Consider the following 21,953-nt stretch of genomic DNA (forward strand, 5'->3'; position numbering starts at 1 on the left):
GTTTCTCAAGTTTGTCTCCTGGGCTTTCTATTCTAACCCCTCCCGCTTAGCAATTTCATGACTTTAAGTGGCACCTTATGTAGAAAATTGCTAGGCCTGTATATTCACCTAAACATTTTCTCACAGTGTCTATTAATGCATGGCTACTAGATTTTTTTTTCATATGGAGGACACCTCAAATTGAATATATCCTGAATTTTCTCTATAACATTTTCTACTATCTTCCACAGTTTTACTCATGATACAGTACATTTTCAATCCTCTGGGTATCGGATCTAGTTTGATTACTAATTCTTTCTATCCTGCTTATATTCACCCAATTCAATTAATTGTCAAGTCTTACTGAGTTTTGCTAGTCTTTCTCTTATTTTGTCTTCTGTTTTCTGTGACCACCATTCTACTTTATGCTCCTTTCATCATTATTAGGTTATACCGAACAACTTCTGACTGGCTCTCCCATTTTTATTTCCACCCAATTCCACTGCGTGTTTTTCATTCTGCCTTTTTTTATGCTCCTGTCTTTTCCCATGCCCAGTTCCCACCTCCCTGATCACAGGTCAACCAACCATGTGGAAGACATTGTTTTCTTTCATTGAATTCTCATAGCGTTTACTTTGTACTTCTGTTATGACATATCATTGTTGCTTTTTTATTCTAACAGTTTATGTACATCCCCTGTTCCTTTCACAGCAGTGTACATTTCCTGAAAGAAGTATTTACGTCTGGGTCACTTTATATCCTCCATACATTTCACAAGTTTTAGGCTAAACCATTGTGTTTAGTAAATAACTGAATTCATTCCATCCCTGATTATATATTGATTTATTTTTTGAATAAAATTTAGTTTATGACAGTCTATTAGTATTATATCTAATGGCTAATTTAAAAACGTTTTTATGTTTCCCTAGTTTCTTGAATACTCATCCTTGTCAATTTTTTTTAAATTGAAAGTGATTTTCCCTGATAGAATCTTCTATAAATTCTAAATGATTTATTTGCAGTCAAATAAATCTCTATCCCATTGTTTGATGATTGCTGAGATGAGAACCTAAAGTGTTGTCTTATCCTCTCTTCTTATACAGAAGAATATTTTTTTTGATCTGCAACAGTGGTCTCTCTCTGAACAATCTGCCCAAAATTGCTTTACTTAGTTGGTTATTTTTGTGTGTGTGTTTTTTAAGGTATATTTTTATTGATTTCAGAGAGGAAGGGAGAGGGAGAGATAGAAACATCAATGATGAGAGAGAATCATTGATTGGCTGCCTCCTCCACATCCCAAACTGGGGATCGGGCTTGCAACCCAGGCATGTACCCTTGAGTGGAATCGATCCCAGGACCCTTCAGTTCTCAGGCCAATGTTCTATCCACTGAGCCTAACCAGCTAGGGTGCTTTACTTTGTTTTAATAGCAACAAACACAAAGGTACAATGCTAAAGGTTGATTTATTGTTGAGTTCCCAAAGTGCAGAACAGAAGCTCTATGAATCTCCTGACCAAGAAAGGGATTCATTCCCCAAATCAGGAATAGGATGGAAATGAAAATAGTGTTCCAATAGTATCAACATGAGGGCAAGAGGGATTTTAGGATCAGGAAATGAGGGAGTTCAAGTCCAGTTGTGTCATATGAAAGAGGAAGAATGAGATGAGGCCCTCAGCAGAAACCATCACAGATTCTTCACAAGTAGCCCTTGTGGTCACACAGCCCTCTCATCATAAAGCAGATGTAACCCTAGTGTCCCTGCAAAGAGAAGTAAGTGTAGTGAATTACCTCTCCTATTTGAGGAGGAACAGAGTTGCTGGAATTAGTTCATAAACATTTGACCAGAAAAGAGAAAGGTGTAAAAGGAAAAGAGGGGGGTGGTTTGGTTTTTATACATGCATTGATGAAATATTGTTAATCACGAAAAAATAGTGAAATGGGAGATTATAGATAAGATATTCTGGGGTATCCAATACTTAGAGGATGAATTTATAAATTTTGAAATATGTATACCAAATATTACTGAAAAATTTTTCACCCAATTTTAAACTATTCTTGGGGTTTCTGTGTTAAAAGTGTCTCCAAAATATTTTTTCCAAATGTCACTATTTTTATAAGCCTTGCTTTGTCACAAATTATGTTTCGTTTCTTTAAAAATACATTGAAATGTGTTATTTTGGTTAATTTTACTCAACACAATCCAAATATTTGCTTTTAGAGAAACTTCTAAAATCTGATTAAATTGCTCATAAGACTTTTTGAATATAAAAGTTATCACAAAACTTAAGCCTAAGTGGATTTGACATACAGATTTAATTTTCTTAATACACATGTGGACAAAATACTTTCAAATTATTTGACAATATCTAACATACTGAAAATACGATGGTCTTCATTCTGAGGCAGGCTAAGCTTCTCTTAAACGAATGGAATGTTCTTCAGTTATTCTTTTAAGTCTAGACAAGTTTAAAGTTTCTCTTGAGGCACTGTCCAGAGATCTCCATCCTGCCTGTGCCCTTCAATGCCAGCCCATAGTGGGAACTCGGGAGGCAGGAGCTCTGCTCTGCATGTGCATGAAGAGCCCAGCCCTACATAATAAGCCAAATCCTAACAGCAGTTTGGGGAGCCATGCTTTTCCTTAGTGTGTGCTCCCTCCCGTTCTCCTTCCCCTACACCTTGTTGTCAGTGAACCTTTTCTTTTGAATCTGTTTTACCTCTTCTCTTGCTTTTTATCTTGGGGGTGAAGTGGGGGCGGACAGGGGGGTGGAAGCAGAAGGGCAAGAACTCCTTACCCAGCGACAACTCTCTTAAGCCTTAAGAATCTGAGAAATCCCAGAGTTACTAAATTATGGTTAAATATTGAAGACACTGCTGTGTAGTGCATGAGTTGTTTTCTGTGTTTAAAAGAGATTTGTTTCAAAGAAAGGATTTGAACCAACTGTTGTCTGTGAACTGAGAATTCACCTGTCAGGGATTATGTCAATTGCTTTGTTTGAAGGGGGACTGAGTATACATTAAAGCAGATGAGAGAAAAAAATCTCTGGTTAGAACAACTTTTGTATCGGCTCTTCAAAGTTTATCTTAAAATAAATTTCCAAAAACTAAGCACAGCATCAAAAATATGTAAACCACTGCATGATTACTTTTGATGTTTTAAAATCTCAAATGGAAATCGTCTCCAGTCCTTCCTGAAAAAAAGGCATTCTGAACCATTTCTCATTGTTGGTTCCAAAAACTCCAGATATTAGGAAAAAAACATAAAATCACTTAAGCAAACTTAAACTATGGTAAACACATACTCATTAGCAAAAGCAACGGTAGATTGTATATTCATAAATTCTAAAAACACATTAAAAGAAGGATGGCTGGCTTAAAATAATGTTATGTACTCATTAAAAGTACTTTATGTCAGTTTATGAAAGTAAATCTCTATGCAACATCTTTATTTACTTGAATGTTTCTGTTCTATTTCAAAAGGTAGAGTGTGTAAAAAAATTAAAGAGATCTCACAGCTTCAAGACAATTTGTTTTCAAATTGGTTATTAATAATAAACAAAGCTACTGTGTTGAAATAGAAGTTTTGAGAAATGTGTCATAATAATCAAGACAGAACACAAAAACTTCTGAGAGTAGGGACCATGTTTATGTTTTGTCAACAGCCTGTCCTCAGCCAGAAATGAGTGAAATGCTACCCTTTCCTTTCAGAGTCATAGTTATCAGTAGAAACATCACTTTTCCTGCTTTGGTATTTTTGCATTTGGTGGTTTGTTACCACCAGTAAAGGGGCAAGAAGCTTCTGTAACAGAGTACTGAAGAGGAATTTGGTAAAATTTTGCTCAAATTTAATTGCTCTCTTTGATTTGTTTTTAAAGTTATGCAATATTTTTTATTTTTTAAAATATGTTTTATTGATTTTTTACAGAGAGGAAGGGAGAGGGATAGAGAGTTAGAAACATCGATGAGAGAGAAACATCGATCAGCTGCCTCCTGCACGCCCCCTACTGGGGATGTGCCTGCAACCAAGGTACATGCCCTTGCCAGAAATTGAACCTGGGACCCTTCAGTCCGCAGGCCAACGTTCTATCCACTGAGCCAAACCGGTTCAGGCTAAATTTATGCAATATTTAATGCATTCAAAGAATATGTGTAATTTTCATATAGAGTGTAAAGCAAAGTAAAATTAATACTCATGAATCCCTAAAATAAAATAAAGTCTAAATGTTACCTACTACTTTGACACCGTCTGTATGGTAGTCCACTTGATTACATTTCCTGCTTTACTTTCCCAGAGGTTATTAATATGTTGACTTTTTTGTTAGTTACCATTGTTAATTGAGGTTTAGACTTACTACTTAGCCATATATATATTTACAAGTAAAATTGTATTTGATTTTTTTTTGTTTTGTGTTTTATAAAAATAGTGTCATATATCTAGAGTTTGAATTTTCATTCAAATTTTATTTCTCGGATTTGTTAATGAGATTTCATAGTTATCAGTAATTTGTGTTTGTCACTGTATAATATTCTACTATGCTATTTCACAGTTTACTTATTTATTTGTACCAGTCATGGTTTTCTCAGGAAAACAACCCACTCTATATCCAATAGTGATAATATATAATTCAGGACTAACATGACTTTTGAAAGAGATGGGGGGGCGGGACTTTAGGAAAGTTACCGTGTATGGGCAGTGTAGATGTGAGCCTGAAACCTACCTGCACCTACATCTGGGATGTTATGGAGAGGTCTGTGGGGCTCCCATATCCACCCAGTCGGAGATCATGTAGAGGTCAGTAAAGCAGTCTGACCACCAATGGCTTGCCAAGAGTAATGGAATACAATTGTCCATCTTCCGATTCTCATGCAACTTGCAGTTATTGACAAAATCCAACACGAAAGGAAGAATATGTGGGGGAAAATCTGGGAATTGTTTCTGAGACATAAACAAGTGTTGGTATGGTATCCATTTGACAGCACACCATGCTTGAATTAATGGGCATTTCTCCCCAATTATTTTTACACTTCAAGTATTGAGACTTTGAATATTCTCGTACATGTGCTCACATTTCTCTAGAGATTTTACTAGGTTTACTGCATTCACACAGTTTTAATGCATTTACAGACATTTACAAGACATTGCCAAAATGGTTGTGTCTATTTACATCCCTGCAAGCAGGGTCTACCAGTCTCCATGGCTCCTCCACATTCTGGCCTTCGTTTGCTTTCTGACGTCTTCATTTCTGCCATCATAGTGCATGTAAAATGATATCTCATTGTCGTCTTAAATTGATTTTTGTTTAAATTCTAATGAGGTGAAGTATTCATAAATTTTTTCTTTTGCCATTCTGCTCTTTTGTGAATGACATTTTTATGATTTTATCTACATATAATGTCTTTTCCTTACAGTTTTTTACTTATTTTTGTAAACTAATACTATATTAGTAACATGTAATAGAAATAGTTTCCAACTTTGCAATATATTTTCACCTACTTTGTAGTGTATTTTAATTAATGGATATTCTTCATTTTAACTGGAGTTTTATTTTACAGGTAGGAGATTTTAATGTCTTGTTTTAGTACTCTTAGGCATTATTTCCCTCTATTTTCATCTTAGAAATTGTAAATTGTTGCCTTTCACACCTAAGTCTATAATTCATCTATATATATTTTTCGTTATAGTTAAGGAAATATTTTTCTTTTTCTTACTATGGATAGTCAGTTTTGCTATGTGTTGAATAGGTCCTTCTTTTCTTGGCATAGTCACAGTTTCCTATTATTGCTGTAGCAGTCACTGCCAGCTTAGTGGCTTAAAACACAACACACTTATTATTTTACAGTTACAGAGGTCAGAAGTCTGAAATGGTTATGATGGGCTCCAGTCGGGTGTTGGTAAAGCTGCAGTCCTCTGGAGGCTCCAGGGGAGCATCTGTTCCTTGACTTTTTCAGTTTCTAGAAGCTGCCCTTATTCTTTGGCTCAGGGCTGGCCCCTTCCAAAATGGAATTGTACCACAGCAACCTCTGACTCTGCTCCCTCCTTCTTAAATTTATGTGGGGGTTGTGCACAGCTGGATCATCCAGGATAATCTGTTCATCTCAGAACTCCTAATTCAATCACAATTGCAGTGTCCCTTTTGCAAGCTAACATATTGCAGATCCTGGATATTAGGACATGGCTATCTGTAGAGGACCATTGTTCTGTGTCAGTGGTCAGGAATGTCACCTGTATCATACAGAACTTTAACATCAGCAGAAGTCTGTTTCTGTATTCCATTGTTCTGTTGTCTGTCTATGCCCTAAGTCTAGGACTACACTTACACACTATCATAACTGACGCAGCTTTATCATGAATCCTTGTATGTCATAGGAATAGCCTTAAGTTACTCTTCTGCTTCAGAATGTTTTGGCTATTCTTGGTCTTTCACCTTTTCATATAAATGTTAGAATAAGTTGATAAATTTATTAAAATCCTATTGTGTTTATAATTAGAATTGCTTTGAATTTATAGGTGTGATTGAGAACACCAGAAATCTATGTAAACAGTGTGGTTTCCAATTCATGAACATGACCAATCTCAATTTATTTACATTCATTAGATAGCTTTATTAATGTATTTTCTATATTTTAGATAATCTCCATAAATAGTGTGACCATACATAGTTAAATTTATTCTTAGGAAGTCTATTTTTACTTTTTACTGCTGTCCTAGATAACATCCCTTAATTTTTTTCTAATGATATGTTTTGATATACACTTGAATTTTTTATATTGAATTTGTATAAAACACCTTGCTAAATTACTTGAATAATTCTGTAATTAATTAAAGCTTTTTATGTACTTAATTATATAAACCATAAATGGTACTTGTTTTTTACTTACAAACACTAATAACATTTACTTTATGCCATGATTTGAACTATCAACGATAAGTAGAACACCAAGAAGATGAATCTTTACTTTGTTTCTGATATTATTTTACTAATTAAGTATATCATTCTTACTGGTTTTCAGTAGAAACCTTTTTTGGGTAGAGGAAACTTTTACTCATTTTGAAAATGATATTTTTTATAATGATTGAATTTTATAACAGTATTTTTCTGTTCAAATAAAATGTTAACCTTTTTTTTCATTAATTTGTTAATGAGCAAATTGCCATTGGGGGTTATAAATCTTAAACTACCTATGTACCTATCTATGATAGAGATAACTCCGACATCATGTTTGTTTGTGTGTGTGTGTGTGTTTTGTTTTGTCTTTTTTGTATACAACAGGCCTTGGTTATGCTACTGTTTTGTTGAATAGGTTTTGTTTCATGAGTGAATTTGGTCTATAAATTCCATTTTCTGACTTGGTTTTGGTATCAAGGTTATGCTGGCCTCCTGAAGTGAGTTGGGGCAATTTCCCTACTTCTTTCTCTGAAATAATCTACATAGATTGGAATAATATATTTCCTAAAGCTCTAGTGATACTCCTTTATACAACTGCTTGGGACTAGTATTTCATGGTAGGACATTTCATTATGATATATATTGAAAATATTTATGTGAGCTTTCAACTTTCTAATTTATTTTTTCTCCATTCTTAATTGAGGCACTATTTACATACAGAGAAATGCACAGATGGTAAATGTGGAGCTTGATGAGTTTTGGACAAAAAATATACTATACTATACCGTCAATGAAATAGAGAAGAGTTTCATCACCTCAGACATTTCCTTCATGTGACTTTCCAGCCATTCAACCCCAACTTCAGTTCTCAATAGGCAGCCACTCTTCTGAATTCTAACACTGTGTATTCCTTTTGCCTCTAAAATTTTGTATTAATGGAATCTAACATGAGATAGTCTTTCATATCTGACTCTTTCATTGGACATAAATGTTGGTGACATACATTCATGCTTTGTATCAATCAGTAACTACTTCATTTCTGTTTATGCACTAATTTTTTGATCCACTTTTCTTGGATGGGGATTGGTTTATTAATTTAAAAGGGATTGTGAATAAGATGTCATATATATTCTTGTGCAAGTCATTTTGTGAACATATGCATTTATTTCTCTTGGTTAAATACTTGTGTATAGAATTACTGGGTCATATTGGAGCTTTATATTTAAATTAATAAATAACTGCCAACTTCTTTCCAAAGCAGTTAGTTAGTTGTTTCATTTTTAACTGCCAACAGTGAGTGCTCCAGAAGTTCCACATTCTCATCAACATTTGGCCTTTTTTCTTTTCTTTTTTTTTGTTATATCAATTCTGATGTGCATGTGTGTGTGTTCAATTATCAACTTGTTGGAGTTCTTTATAGATTCTAGATATTAGTCATTTTTCAGATTTATGCACAGGGAGTATTTCTCTCCATCTGTGGCTTGTCTATTTAACTTTTTAACGGTTTTTAGATCAGCAAAAGTTGTAGTGAGTGCTCTTTGCTTTCCAGTTAGGTAACATTTCCCAGCTTAAGTTTGCAATGACATTCTTATATGCTTTCTCCCTAGAATCTTTATAATTTTAGCTTTTATGTTTAGATCTATGATAGATCTCAAAATAAGTTTTGCCTTAAAAGTAAGGCATACATTTTTGTTTTTGTTTTTGTTTTGCATATAAATATCCAATTGTTATAGCACCACTAGTTAAAAACACTTTACTTTTCAAATTTATTGCTTTGGCACCTCTGTTGAAAATCAGTTGACCATTTATGTGTTGTCTGTCTGAACTTTATACTGTTCAATTTATCTATTTGTCTATGGGCACACAATCCATACTCCAGTACAGTATTGAATACATGTGGTAAGAGCAGACATCCTTCTTTTACCCTGAAAGTAGTAGCAATGCATTATTTTCTCACCATTAAGTATATTTCTTACTGTGGAAAATTTTTGTTTTAGAAGGCACTTAGTTAATTTTATTTATCTTGTCCTTCATCCCCCAGCTTATTTTTTGAAACATTTTAAGCCATGTGTATTTCTTAAATCAGTTACTGATTATCCTAGTGATTTGGTTTGATAATATTCCTTTTAGTAGATAACAACATACTCTGATAAGTGCTCTTAGTTCACTTGTTTTCAACCATGTTTCAGGCTGAATAAAAAAATTAGATAGACCTCCCCCACACTGTTCCACTTAGACAAACTGTTTTGTATATATGCTCTATCTGCAGTGTTTTAAACTTTTCTTTATGCATCCAAATCCTTTATTTGCTGATCCCAAAATCAACTCTTTAACACAGAGAATGTAAGACTAAAGAAAATTTGAGTCTCTTTTTCTACCCATCATGAAATTTGCAATAGAATATAGAGGGCAGTGCTTAACAAACATTAATATCAAGTTTTGTTTTAAACATCAATTTTAAAGATTAACTTTTGAAATTTTGAAAATGCATAGACATGTTAAAATCATTTATTTCAAATGTGACTAGTAAAAAATTGCCTTTAGAAACTTTTTAAACCATAGTGTTTCTCCCTACTTTCTTAAATAAGTGAGTTATTTATTTGATACTAGGGGCCCGGTGCACGAAATTCGTGCACTGGGTGTGTGTGGGGAGGTGAGTGTCCCTCAGCCCAGCCTGCCCCCTCTCACATACTGGAAGCCCTCAGGCGTTGACCCCCATCACCCTCCAATCGCAGGATCGGCCCCTTGCCCAGGCCTGATGCCTCGGCCAGAGGCGTAGACCCCCATCACCCTCGGATCGCCTGATCGGCCCCTTGCCCAGGCCTGACGCTTCCGCCAGAGGTGTCAGGCCTGGGCAGGGGACCCCCAGCTCCCCGCGGTTGCAGGCTCCGCCCCTGCCCAGGCCTAACGCCTCTGGCCTAGGCGTCCGGCCTGGGCAGCGGGGACCCGCAGCTGCATCAGCCCCGCGATTGTGGGCTCCGCTTTAGGCCCAGGCAAGGGACCCCTAGCTCCCGGGGACTGCCAGCTTCGACCGTGCCCAGCTCCCATCGCTGGCTCCACCCCTACTTCCTGCTATCACTGGCCAGGGCGGCAAAGGCGCCTGATTCTCCGATCATGGCTGGGGGGCAGGGCAAAGGCGGCCCCAGGGCCGCCTTTGTCCTGCCCCCCAGCTCTTAGCTCCCCCCTGGGTTTCCGATCACTGTCAGTGGCAGGGGGCTTCTTCCTGCTTTCCCTTTGGCCTCCCTGCATTGTGCCTACATATGCAAATTAACCGCCATCTTGTTGGCAGTTAACTGCCAATCATAGTTGGCAGTTAATTTGCATATAGCCCTGATTAGCCAATGAAAAGGGTATCGTCGTACACCAATTACCATTTTTCTCTTTTATTAGATAGGATAGTAAATGATAAGTTTAGCATATTACTAATTTGGCATTCATTTAGGAAGGGACATCCGTTTTAAAATAGATGCCAGATTAGAGGTCTGAAATAGATTTCTATGTGTGTGCATGTATGTGTGTGTGTGTGTGTGTGTGTGTGTGTGTGTGTGTGGTGTGGTGTGGTGTATATGCATATAGCAAAACTCTCTTCTCAATGATGAACTTTGAAATGCCCATAACCCCTTAATTTTTCTTGGTGCAAATTCTTCTTCTTCTATGCCTTAAAACCGCCATTCTATTGATTTTGTTTCCTAGTTCAATTTTGTGGGGAAATTGCTTGGACCAAGAGGAAACTCCTTGAAGAGGCTACAGGAAGAAACAGGTGCTAAAATGTCTATCCTGGGCAAAGGATCAATGAGAGACAAAGCAAAGGTACTGAACTTTGAATTTGATATTTAACACACACAGGAGGTTACCTGTACCACTGACAGCCAAATTTACAAACACATCTCAATGGTTCTCCCATCATTTCCTATGAGTTTCACCTTCTGCTGCCACTCTGTTTCCTTTCAGATATGCCCTTTATTTACATAAAAACAAATTATCAGCCCTTTTTTTCAGAATATGTAATTCTGTGTTTTTATTCTTTCTAATCATTGGTGTAGGTTATAATAAAATGTTTTTGCTTTTTGAGCATCTTCTGTGGGATGTTTCTATATGTGTATGCTTATTTTCTTTAATTCCCCGATCGGATCCCTTTTCTCTCTTCCACTGTGTCACCTAATCACATTCATCTTATCCCTCTGCTCTATGGCACTTTGATCTTTTCATCAGAGGCAACTTTATATACTTATCTCCCAATCTAAGAGAGTTCCACTTTTAAAAAATGTTTCAATGATATTAAACAACGTACCTGGCCCCACAAGAACAATAGCCTAAGAAATATATCAACTTTGATGTTTGAAATGATTTATTGCACATCTGAACTTTATCATTTCTCCATTTTATAAATTGATAGCAATTGTCCGTGTGTTAGAATTCAACACTTTGGAAAATAAGTATTTCTAGGGATGTACTCCTAAAGGATCATTTAAAATTCATTGAGAAATGGTGGATGTTTTATGGTATTATCATTTGACTACGCCATACTTTTTTAATTTGTTTGTTATGGAAAATAAAGTGTTCATATATTTTTGTGACTATGGTATTACTTAGACAATTGCTTAGGAATTGTGTCTTCTAACTATTAATGGAACATCTTAAATGAAGGAATTTATAATGAGAAATATCACTGAACTGGTGCATGTTGCATACATAACTTCTTTTACCTTAATTGTAATAAGTCTATATATGGAGTTTGAGGCAGACTCTCCAAATGATGCTTTGTTTGAAAGGACTGATAGTCCATTCCATTCATTTCAAAAGGGATGCTTCTTACTAGTCTCTTATTTTAAGTAACTTTTGATTACTCTATACAGTATATAATTGCAAAAGTAATTACATTCTTGTCAATTCTCCTGCCTGTAGATTATCTGAGTACATGTAGAAGAAATAATAAAAGTATTTAAGAGGTGGTAACCCAAGTTATAAGCTTTAACCCTCCGCCAAAAAACTATTTAGATTTTCTATAGATGAGGACAGAATGACACCATAATCTATATCTGTTTGTTGTATATTGTTTGATATTGTTTTTTGTTATATTTTCTCCAGATATCTCACACTCTTACAATATAAACTTGGTATTGTGTGTTTTCGATCTTTGACATACTCTTCAAGATTTAGATCAGATATCATCTCCCCAGTAGGGCTTTCCTGAACAACTATAACAGGCTAATTACCCTATTTTCATGTCATACATTTTACTGACATTTTCTGTTTTTCTCCTTAAACTATAAGCTTCCATTGGCCATAGAAATGTCCCAGTCATTTTTGCCAACCAGAGGTTTTCATGCAGATGGCTGTATATTTTTTACTCACTTATCTTTTACATATATACTTGGACATTTTTTCCACTTCATAAAGTTTTAAATTGGATGCCTTTCCCCCGTGAGCATATTAAGTACTGGCATGAATATTTAAAAATTTAGCATGAAGAAAATATGCTTCTATTAAATTTCTATTAAGTTTAAATTACAGATATTACCCGTTATTTAAGGTCCTGTTTTCATTGATTACTTTTTGGCGGTTCATCACGTTTGGCTATGCTTTGTGTATTTATATTGTTTTTTTACAAAATAAAAACATTTAATGATAACAGTAGCAATAATAATAATAATAATGATGATAATAATGTATTACATTATAAAATACATTTCTTTAGAATATAGTTAAGTCCTTAACTGCAAGGGGTGTTGGACACACAGCTGAAATAAAAGTACACACATGGGTACATAAAAGTTTACCTTAGTAAACACTTTAAAATTAAAAAAAAAATCATTGGTAAATTTTAGATTACTATGCTGATATTTGCTTCTCTGCAACATTGCCTGAACAGGCAGGAATATTTCATATGATTTTCTTTTTCTAACATATACATAAAACTCAATGGATTTTGCACTGTAAGTGTGTATGTGTTTATGTATATACACAGCTACACAGGCATATATTTATGCATTAATTGAAATAATTACTAGACATACTGTGTGCCATTCACCATTCTAGTTGACAGGTAAAAATGGGACAAAAATTGTTTTCCTCTTGGAGCTTACATTCCAGTGGGAGAAGCAGACAGTTTACAAGTGAATAAACACATTTTATACTTTCAGGCACTGATCATTATTATGGTATAGGCCCAGTACATGACATTTGTGCCCTGGAGGGGGGGAGGGGAGGCGAGGGGCTCAGTCTGGCCTGCGCCCTCTTGCAGTCTGGGACCCCTCGGGAGATATCCGACTGCGGCAGGGAGCGGCCCCAAGCTGGCAGGGGGATACCCCCTGCGGGGTCCTTAGCGCTTCCATAGAGGTGAGGAGGCAAGAGATGCTCCCGCCACTGCCACTGAGCTCGCCGGCCATGAGCCCGGCTTCTGGCTGAGCCGCGCTCCCCCTGTGTGAGCGCACTGACCACCAGGGGCAGCTCCTGCATTGAGCGTCTGCCCCCTGGTGGTCAATGCAAACCATAGCGACCAGTTGTTCCACCGTTAGATCGATTTGCATATTAGCCTTTTATTATATAGGACTAGAGGCCCGATGCATAAAGATTCGTGCAAGAATAGAACTTTCTTTTCCTGGCTGCTGGCACTGGCTTTCCTCCAGCACCCAGGACCCGGGACTTTGCTCTGGCCACTGCCTCCCGTCTTCGCTCTGGGCTGGAGCCACCTTCCACCTTTGCTCCGGGCTGGAGCCACCTCTCGCCTGCTCTGGCCAGCTCCATGGCCACCGGACCTGGCCCTTGGCAGCTGGCCAGGGCTTGTGGGAGGCTTCGCTTCCTTCATCACTGGGGCGACTACGTGTGCTATGAGTGCCGCCATCTTTGCGGCTATGATTGCCACCATGTTTGTGGCTATGAGTGCTGCCATCTTTGTGGCTACGAGTGCTGCCATGTTTGCGGCTACGAGTGCTGCCATGTTTGCGGCTACGAGTGCTGCCATGTTTGCGGCTACGAGTGCTGCCATGTTTGCGGCTACGAGTGCTGCCATGTTTGCGGCTACGAGTGCTGCCATGTTTGCGGCTACGAGTGCTGCCATGTTTGCGGCTACGAGTGCTGCCATGTTTGCGGCTACGAGTGCTGCCATGTTTGCGGCTACGAGTGCTGCCATGTTTGCGGCTACGAGTGCTCCCATGTTTGCGGCTACGAGTGCTGCCATGTTTGCGGCTACGAGTGCTGCCATGTTTGCGGCTACGAGTGCTGCCATCTTTGTGGCTACGAGTGCTGCCATCTTTGTGGCTACGAGTGCTGCCATCTTTGCGGCTACGAGTGTTGCCATGTTTGTGGCTATGAGTGCTGCCATGTTTGTGGCTAGGGGCACCGCCATCTTTGTCGTGGAGTGACAGTTAATTTGCATATCAGCCTTTTATTAGTATAGCTTAAAATAAAACAGAGGATGGGCAAAGAGGTTACTTGTGGTGGGAACAATATTTTGATACAATGATCAAGTAGGACTCTGCATAATGAAAAGGAACCAACGATAGAAAAATCAGAATCGAGAGATAGAATTCCAGGTGCAATGACTCTAAAGGAGAATCTGTATTTTTATCTGTAACCACATCTTTGTAACTATTATGACAACTGTAGCCATATCTTTGTTTATAACTATGTTTATTCCCATTTAGCTACCACCTTATTTCTTTGCTCACCTTTATAGCAAAACTCATTGAAAGAGTTATTTACACTCAGTTAACTCTCATCAATTCTTTATTGTTTTTTCCTCAGTCCTCATGACTGGCTCCTCTTTCTCGTCCAGCCCTGCAAACCCAGGGATTAGTCTTCAGACTACTTTCTTCCCTTTTGTGATCTCATACCATTATATGTATGCATATATTTATGTAAGAAGGTGTATGCATATGCATGTATATTAATGGAATACATATGTATTATACATTTAACTACACATATTATATCATATATTTACCCATATATAAAATAAATATAAATGCCACATAGAGAGAGGGAGAATAAACCAACATATTAAAAGAGAGAGCTAGAAATATTTAGAGAAATAACTTTGCCAACTTTTAGGGCCTCAGTGAACACAATATGAATCATGTAAGTCTTGAGATTAAAGAATACCCCCTCTTTTTGTTTTTTTGTTTGTTCAAAGGCAAAACTCATTGAAAAAGGAAATGAAAAACCGCTTGTATAAATTGAATGGTGCTTGGTAGCTCAAGCCTACATAAGTTAGTGGTGTTTGTTTGAAGATTATATCAGCAGGCATTAAGGAGCTTAATACACACACCTAGCCTGTTTTTCAGAATTGTATTCAACAAATACATATTCATCCATACATCCATACATCCATACATCCATACATATATACATAAACAGTTGACTCACTGAAGCATACCAGGTGCTCCCTGTGCACCTGCAGGCAAAGCCTGGGTCAGCATCTCTTCTGAAGCCCCATAGTCAGATACCTTTGCAGTTGCAGACTAACTGGTTTAATAGCCTTGCTTATAATTACTGTCTTAGCTCAACTTTCTAGGAAATATGCAGATGCTTCTCTGTGCTGGGTATACTGCTGGGATGCTACCCACTGTATGTCATAAATTTGATCCTTACCTTGAAGGAGATATTTGAATAGTTGTCTAAGTCAGCACCAAATAATTGTGCAAAAATATTTCTTACATATTTGCTATGTGTCCAACTAGAGATAAATATAGAAAATAAGAATTAGACATGACTCAAGCCCTCACAGAACTTAATTAAATGGCCTGATCTGGTTAAAACTTTGTTTAAAAAAAGTAAGAAATTGTCAGTTATTTGAATCAGTAGGTGAAAGAATGATAAACTCATTTGGTTTTGTTTTTATAGGTCTAACAAGACTTTTTAATCTTTAGAAAAATACAAAGTTTTAAGATTTGTTACAGGATCATCATAAAATTAACTACATAATATAGAAAATAGTTCTAGAGTTCTGGTGTAGTAAGAAGATTATAACAAGTTGAATGTTTTTATTCATTATTTTTGTTTTTGGCAGTGATGGGTAAACATTTATTTTTAGTTTGTTATACCTAGCGAATAACTCTATATGCAAAGAAAGAAAACAAAAATGAAATAAAATGTAGTAGTATCCAAGATAACACCAGTAACAAAATCATACCTTATATTCATGAATTCGTTCCCAAATAGGTCAAATCCCAAAATATGTGAGCTCCTTCTATTCAATCTAAAACCATCTAGGAATCTTGAAGAGAAGTTAAATTTTCATTTGTGTTGATCAAAGGTACCTTAGAACATCTAGAAAGTAAAATATACAGTATGTTTGCAGTATTTGAAAATACCTGAGGAATTTAACTGGCAGTGCAGAAATGTCTTTAAAGTCTAAGTTCCCTGTGCACCATATGGCCAGCTGGTTCTAAATAACCACACATCTGCCGGCTTCTCTAACAGCAGCTTCTAAGGATTCTTCAGGGTTAACTGACTTTAGCTTCAGATAGAGTTGCTATTTTTTAGTGATGTGGATGGCAGAGATGGGGAAGAAGAGAGGAAACAGTGGTTCCACAGTCTTATCTTTTTTAAAAAATATGTTTTATTGATTTCAGAGAAGAAGGGAGAGGGAGAGAGAGATAGAAACTTCAGTGATGAGAAACAATCATCTATCAGCTGCCTCTTGCACACCCCCTACTGGGGACCGAGCCACAACCCTGGCATGTGCCCTTGACCGGAATCAAACCATGACCTCCTGGTTCATAGGTCAACGCTCAACCACTGAGCCACGCTGGTCTGGCTACAGTCTTACCTTTAAAAAGAGTGAGAAACAAACATATGTCCAAGGGAAAAAGGCTAGAGAGATTTGAGAAAATTAGACAAGGGCTGAACACTCCCAGGTAAGAATGAGGAAATAGCAGGAAATCATGAAATCATATGATTTGCATGCTTTTCTATTGTTCTTAAGTGGAAATCACAAATGGCCACGTTGAAAATAAAGTGCTTTTGTAATGAAAGGTGTTTTGGCACACTATTAATAAGCTTGGTCGAAATTATGGCATGTGGTTTTAAAACATGTGAGTTAAATATATGTTCAAAGCAAAGCGCTGTTTGGTCGTGTTTTATTTGACAATGTGTGATAATTCTCCAGGCAAGTCTTTCTCTCTTTGATATGCTAATAACAAGTGCAGTTTCTATTTCATAGCATGTCATGTATTTGGTGATGGCAACTATAGTAAATCCTTTCTGATTCCATGGCACAATTGATTTTCATCAACAATAAAATCAGCTAAAAATCTTCAAAGTAATGCGGCTGCCTGGTGGGCAATGGGAGTGTGCACCCCTCACCAGACATCCTATCTCATTTGGCTTCTGGGCTAATGCCTCACATCAAACAGTCTGGTAGTCTCTCAGATCCTGAGGGGTGAGGCCGTGCTCACTGCTTGTCATTCAGGCTGGGGTTGGTTACATAGGCTCCTGTTTCAACTCTTTAATATCTTCAACAACAAAGCAATTTGTAATCCCACAAAATCAAGAGCCTAGATACTCTGATTTTCATTTTGGCTGTGTCCCTGATAATCTGTCCAGTAGATCAACAACATTTCTGTCTCAAGATTTCTGCCTCGCTCATCTTGGCTTCCAAACAGAGACAGAGAAATAAGCATAATACTGTACTGTGCTTGACTATCACTTGAATTTGTGAAGAACAAAGAGTGTATCATAAATTACAGGTAGGTAGGGTGTTGACTTTTGGCTTTTTACTGTATTCTTATGTTTCTCTTATCTGAATTCTGAGAACTTATAGTAACATAGCCCACTTGAACAGGAGCAGATGTCATGAGCAACATTTTGTTATAAATATATATATATTTTGTGAGGACACACTGAAACCTGTGTTTCCATGGTGAACCAATACAATATTATTTCAACCTATGATATATTTGGATTGCAAGTGACCAAACCATCAAAATAAAGTTTGTGTTGAAGAGTGAAATATATCATGATATTAGTGAGAAATAATTTTTCACATTAGCATCTTCAACCATTTTATATACAGTCATTCACTATAATGTGCTTTGATCTTTGAAAAAAAAACACTAAAAGTCATAAATCTACTCATGCTCAGTTCTTCATGAGCTTTAATGACAGAGCATGAGGTAGCAATGTTTTATGTATTGGGAATCAAAGTTATAGTTTATTTTATTTAACTTTTAGCTGAAGAACTTTAATATTTTATTTCTTTTTAATTTTATTTCCCCATCACCATTTATCACTTCTATACCCCTTTTCACCTTCCCCATTGCCTCCTGCATTTTCTCTAGTCAGATTTTATTCACAGCTAAAACATTTATTTTAATTTTTATAATTAAGACCTGCTTTTGGAAACTTTTAAGAACTAATGTCTCATCCATATACCCTGGATTATATACAAAAATATACTTTTTAATGTTACTAGCACAGTAGTTTTTTCACCATTGTCATTTGTTATTTGGGCTGCACCCTTGTTTCCCACAAGGAGTGAAATAAGGGAATCACAGAATCAAGCTATCTCACATCATGTTGGGAATTTTTATTTATTAAGCTATTAAACATCTAATATAAGAAAACCGAGAAATTTCTAAACATTTCACATTTTATAAAACAGAATTATAATGGATTTCTTTTTTCAGAGGAAGCCTATCTGTTTTTGTCCTGTTGTTCACCCAAAATATTACAACCGAAATTCAAATGAGATATAACCAATCTCAAAAGAGGCCATATATGTCTTGGGAATATTTAAATTTCACATTCTGTGACAGTTTGAAAGATGGCTGCAAATTCTTTGGCTTCCACTTAAAGATAGATAAGTAGTGTCTAATTCTCTTCCCCTTAAATCTGGATGTTCCAGCAACTTGCTTATAACGGACTGCAGAGGAGGTGTTGCTTCATGATTTCTAAGCTTAGGCTGGAACACAGTGCATCTTCTGCCTCATTTGCAAGAACACAGTTTTGGCGCTCTAAGCTGCCTTGTAAGGATTCTGACAACCCTGAGCTGTCCCCTGGGAGGAGGTCAGAGTTTATGGAGAGGCCTTGTATACGTACCAGTGGGAAGTCCCAGTTGAGCCCAGCCTTTGAGTCACCTCAGTCCAGGTACTACACATGCAAGGAAAGAGCTCTCCAGATGTTATCAGCCTTTAGACATTTGGGTGATCACCAACTGCTTGAATCTTCCTGTCTGCAGCTCCAGGTTCAGGGAGCAGATTCGAGTTATCTCCATTGTACTCTGAGTCCCATACCCACAGAATTCACACACAATAATAAAATGGTTATTTTAGGCAACTAAGTTTGGCATGGTTAGTTATGCAACACTAGATAACTGGAGCACATTCCTACTGCTATATACATATATATTCTTCTCAACATTGTTAGCGACTTTCCAAATACTAGACCCATTCTCTGGCATTTCTACTGCCCTCACATGGCAATTACTATAGACTCAGATAATGTCTGGGGTTTTGTTTGAATTTGTGTGTTTTATGTTTTGTGTTATTATCCTATAACTTACCACTTATTTTCAATTTATTTATGCCTGTTCACAAATCAAATGATTGAAGCACCTGACAAAGTTTTATTTCAGAGTTTCCAGTAAGAGAGAAAGCTTCCAAGAAAGTTAATTCAACAATTTCTTCTTTGTACAGGCATTTTATGAGACATAGACCCCTCACCCCCCACAATAGAACATTCTAGTTAAAAAATATTGTACCTTTGAATGTCTGGTTTAATGTCACATGACTTAAGGTTAATTGGGTAGCTAATTCCAATTTCTTTGTAAAGCTTCTTAATTTCACTACAACCTAAAAAAGCAAGAGCTCCTGCATTTATCAGGGATGCTAGATGGATCCCAGAAGGGAAATAAACTGCACTGTATAGAAAGCACCAAACCGCGATTGAGACAATATGTGTGTTTTTTAGTCCCTCTTTTTTACCAAGTTGGTTTTTTAAAGATTTGTCTTAGTCAAAAAAAGAACCATATGGCATTTTTGTGCTGAGAATATGAACTAAATTTGTTGCTTTATAAGTAATTTATTATATTTCTTATAGATAGCAAAACTTAGATATGTATTAAGTTATACAGTACATGGGCCATCAATATTACCTGCAATATATAGACCCATTGTAATTACTTATTTTTTACCAGTTTCCTATATTAGAGAAGAATTTCTAAGCAGAATATTACAGTGATTCAATTTAGTGATATACATTTATATGGTGTTACTATATTTTATGGCATTTAGTACTACATATATTACATATTTAGTGGCTTTTCTCTCTCACTACATGTTTAAGAATATTAATAATATTTGCCTTATTTTTTTTACCTTGGATCCTATCTTTGCATTGCTCACATATACAGTAACCAAAGCAATTGGCCCATCTAAATATGTCATTACTCTAATAGAATTGGGTATTAAAAGAAATATTTCCTAAATAGCTTTACATTGTGTATAGTAAGACATAACACATTTTTTTTTTAATTTTTTGAGTGATTTCAATGTCAAACCAGGTGAGGATGGTTATCTAAAAAGTTAAATAATAATGTTATGTAATATCTTAGATAAGCCTTTGTTGGAAAAGTTGTTGCTGTGTATGTTTTTAGAAAGATGCCATTGAAGGTTTGCTTTAAATTGTTGAAACTTGACCCCGATATAAGCTATGTTCTTTGAAGAGAAACTTGGACAACTTGTTCTAGCACAGCTTGGGGAATTTAGAGATACTAGCATTTGGGTAGTTAAGAGGATAATGGGCCCAGAGTGAAATTGCTAAAGAGAAAATCCTGCACTTAACTCAAGTGCACTATCAGCACTAATTTGGATTCTGGATTTTATTAGTTGTAGTGATGTTTATTTGATTTCTTATTCTGTTTTCTCCTTATAACTTAATTTCACTAGTCATTTAAAAGTTTAATGGTAGTTTTCTCAGATTATATATATATATATATATATATATATATATATATATATATATATATATATATACACATATAATCACTCCTCAGCTAAGTAGAGTTGTCATGAATACTTGAGAATTGTTTGAGCTCTTGACAATCTTGATAAAAACGAAAGAAGTCTGTACTCAGGCTACAGGTAGTGATGCTGAACAAAGGACTCACCAGCTCCTCAGCCTCATGAATAATAACATGAATAATAACAAGTTCACTTCTGCTTTCTGTGAGTATTGGTTCACTAAGACTGAAGTCGAAATGAGGAAAATGAAATGCTCAGGATACAAATGAAATTTTACATATTTTGCTATGAACACAATTGATTAGCCCACTTGACTTTTTGCAGCCAGGACAATGTTTTTACTCTTCCAGGAATGCATTCACAAGGCATTATTTACCAACTGTGCCCACAATTGTCCAATACTTCTTGTTAACAGCACTTAATTTGTCTAGGAGCATACCAAATGTCAATACAGAAAACACTTTTATGTATTTTCAATTGATATCTAAATATCAGAAACCACCTAGACTTCATAGGTATATAATGAACATCTTCAATTCTAGCATCACTATGGGATTTAAAGAAGAAGCAAACAGCCCTATCTGGTTTGCTCAGTGGCTACAGTGTCAGCCCATGGACTGGAGGGTCATGGGTTTGATTCTGGTCAAGAGCATTTACCTTGGTTGCAGGCTCAATCCCTGGCCCTGGCCAGTGTGCATGCAGACAGCAACCAATCAATGTGTCTCTCTCATGTTGATGTTTCTCTTTCTCTGTCTCTCCCACACCCTTCCATTCTCTCTAAAATCAATGGAAAAATATCCTCAGGTGAGGATTAATAACAATAACAAAAAAGAGGCAAGCAAAATGTAGGCCTTGATCAGAGAATTTGGAATGTCTTCAAACGCTTTAATGTTCACATTTCTAGGCTCTATTTGCTGCTTCCTTTTTCTCTATAACAGGCTTACTGTTTTCCTCTTATAACTTTTGCATGTTTTGAAAAATATTTTATTTCTATCATTTGGCACTTTTATGGAATGTCTTTCCCAGTCTTTCTTAATTTTTTCTTTTCACCTATCTACCTTTAAAATAACTTAAAGCTAAAGTAATTTAAAACCTGAATAATTTTCCAGTGTTTGAATAACTCTCA

General features: G+C 36.4%; 1 protein-coding gene across 1 annotated transcript in view; it reads left to right on the top strand.

Annotated features, from left to right (window-relative positions):
- The window catches only part of KHDRBS2 (KH RNA binding domain containing, signal transduction associated 2), a 503,504-nt gene that overhangs the window by 166,010 nt on the left and 315,541 nt on the right, over nt 1-21,953 (top strand). Inside the window, exon 3 of the mRNA XM_059701296.1 lies at nt 10,557-10,673. Within this exon, the coding sequence (XP_059557279.1) occupies nt 10,557-10,673 (117 nt within the window). The remainder of the gene's footprint in view (nt 1-10,556; nt 10,674-21,953) is intronic.

The sequence above is a fragment of the Myotis daubentonii genome, chromosome 6 (genome assembly GCF_963259705.1).
Source record: "Myotis daubentonii chromosome 6, mMyoDau2.1, whole genome shotgun sequence".
Classification (NCBI taxonomy): Eukaryota; Metazoa; Chordata; class Mammalia; order Chiroptera; family Vespertilionidae; genus Myotis; species Myotis daubentonii.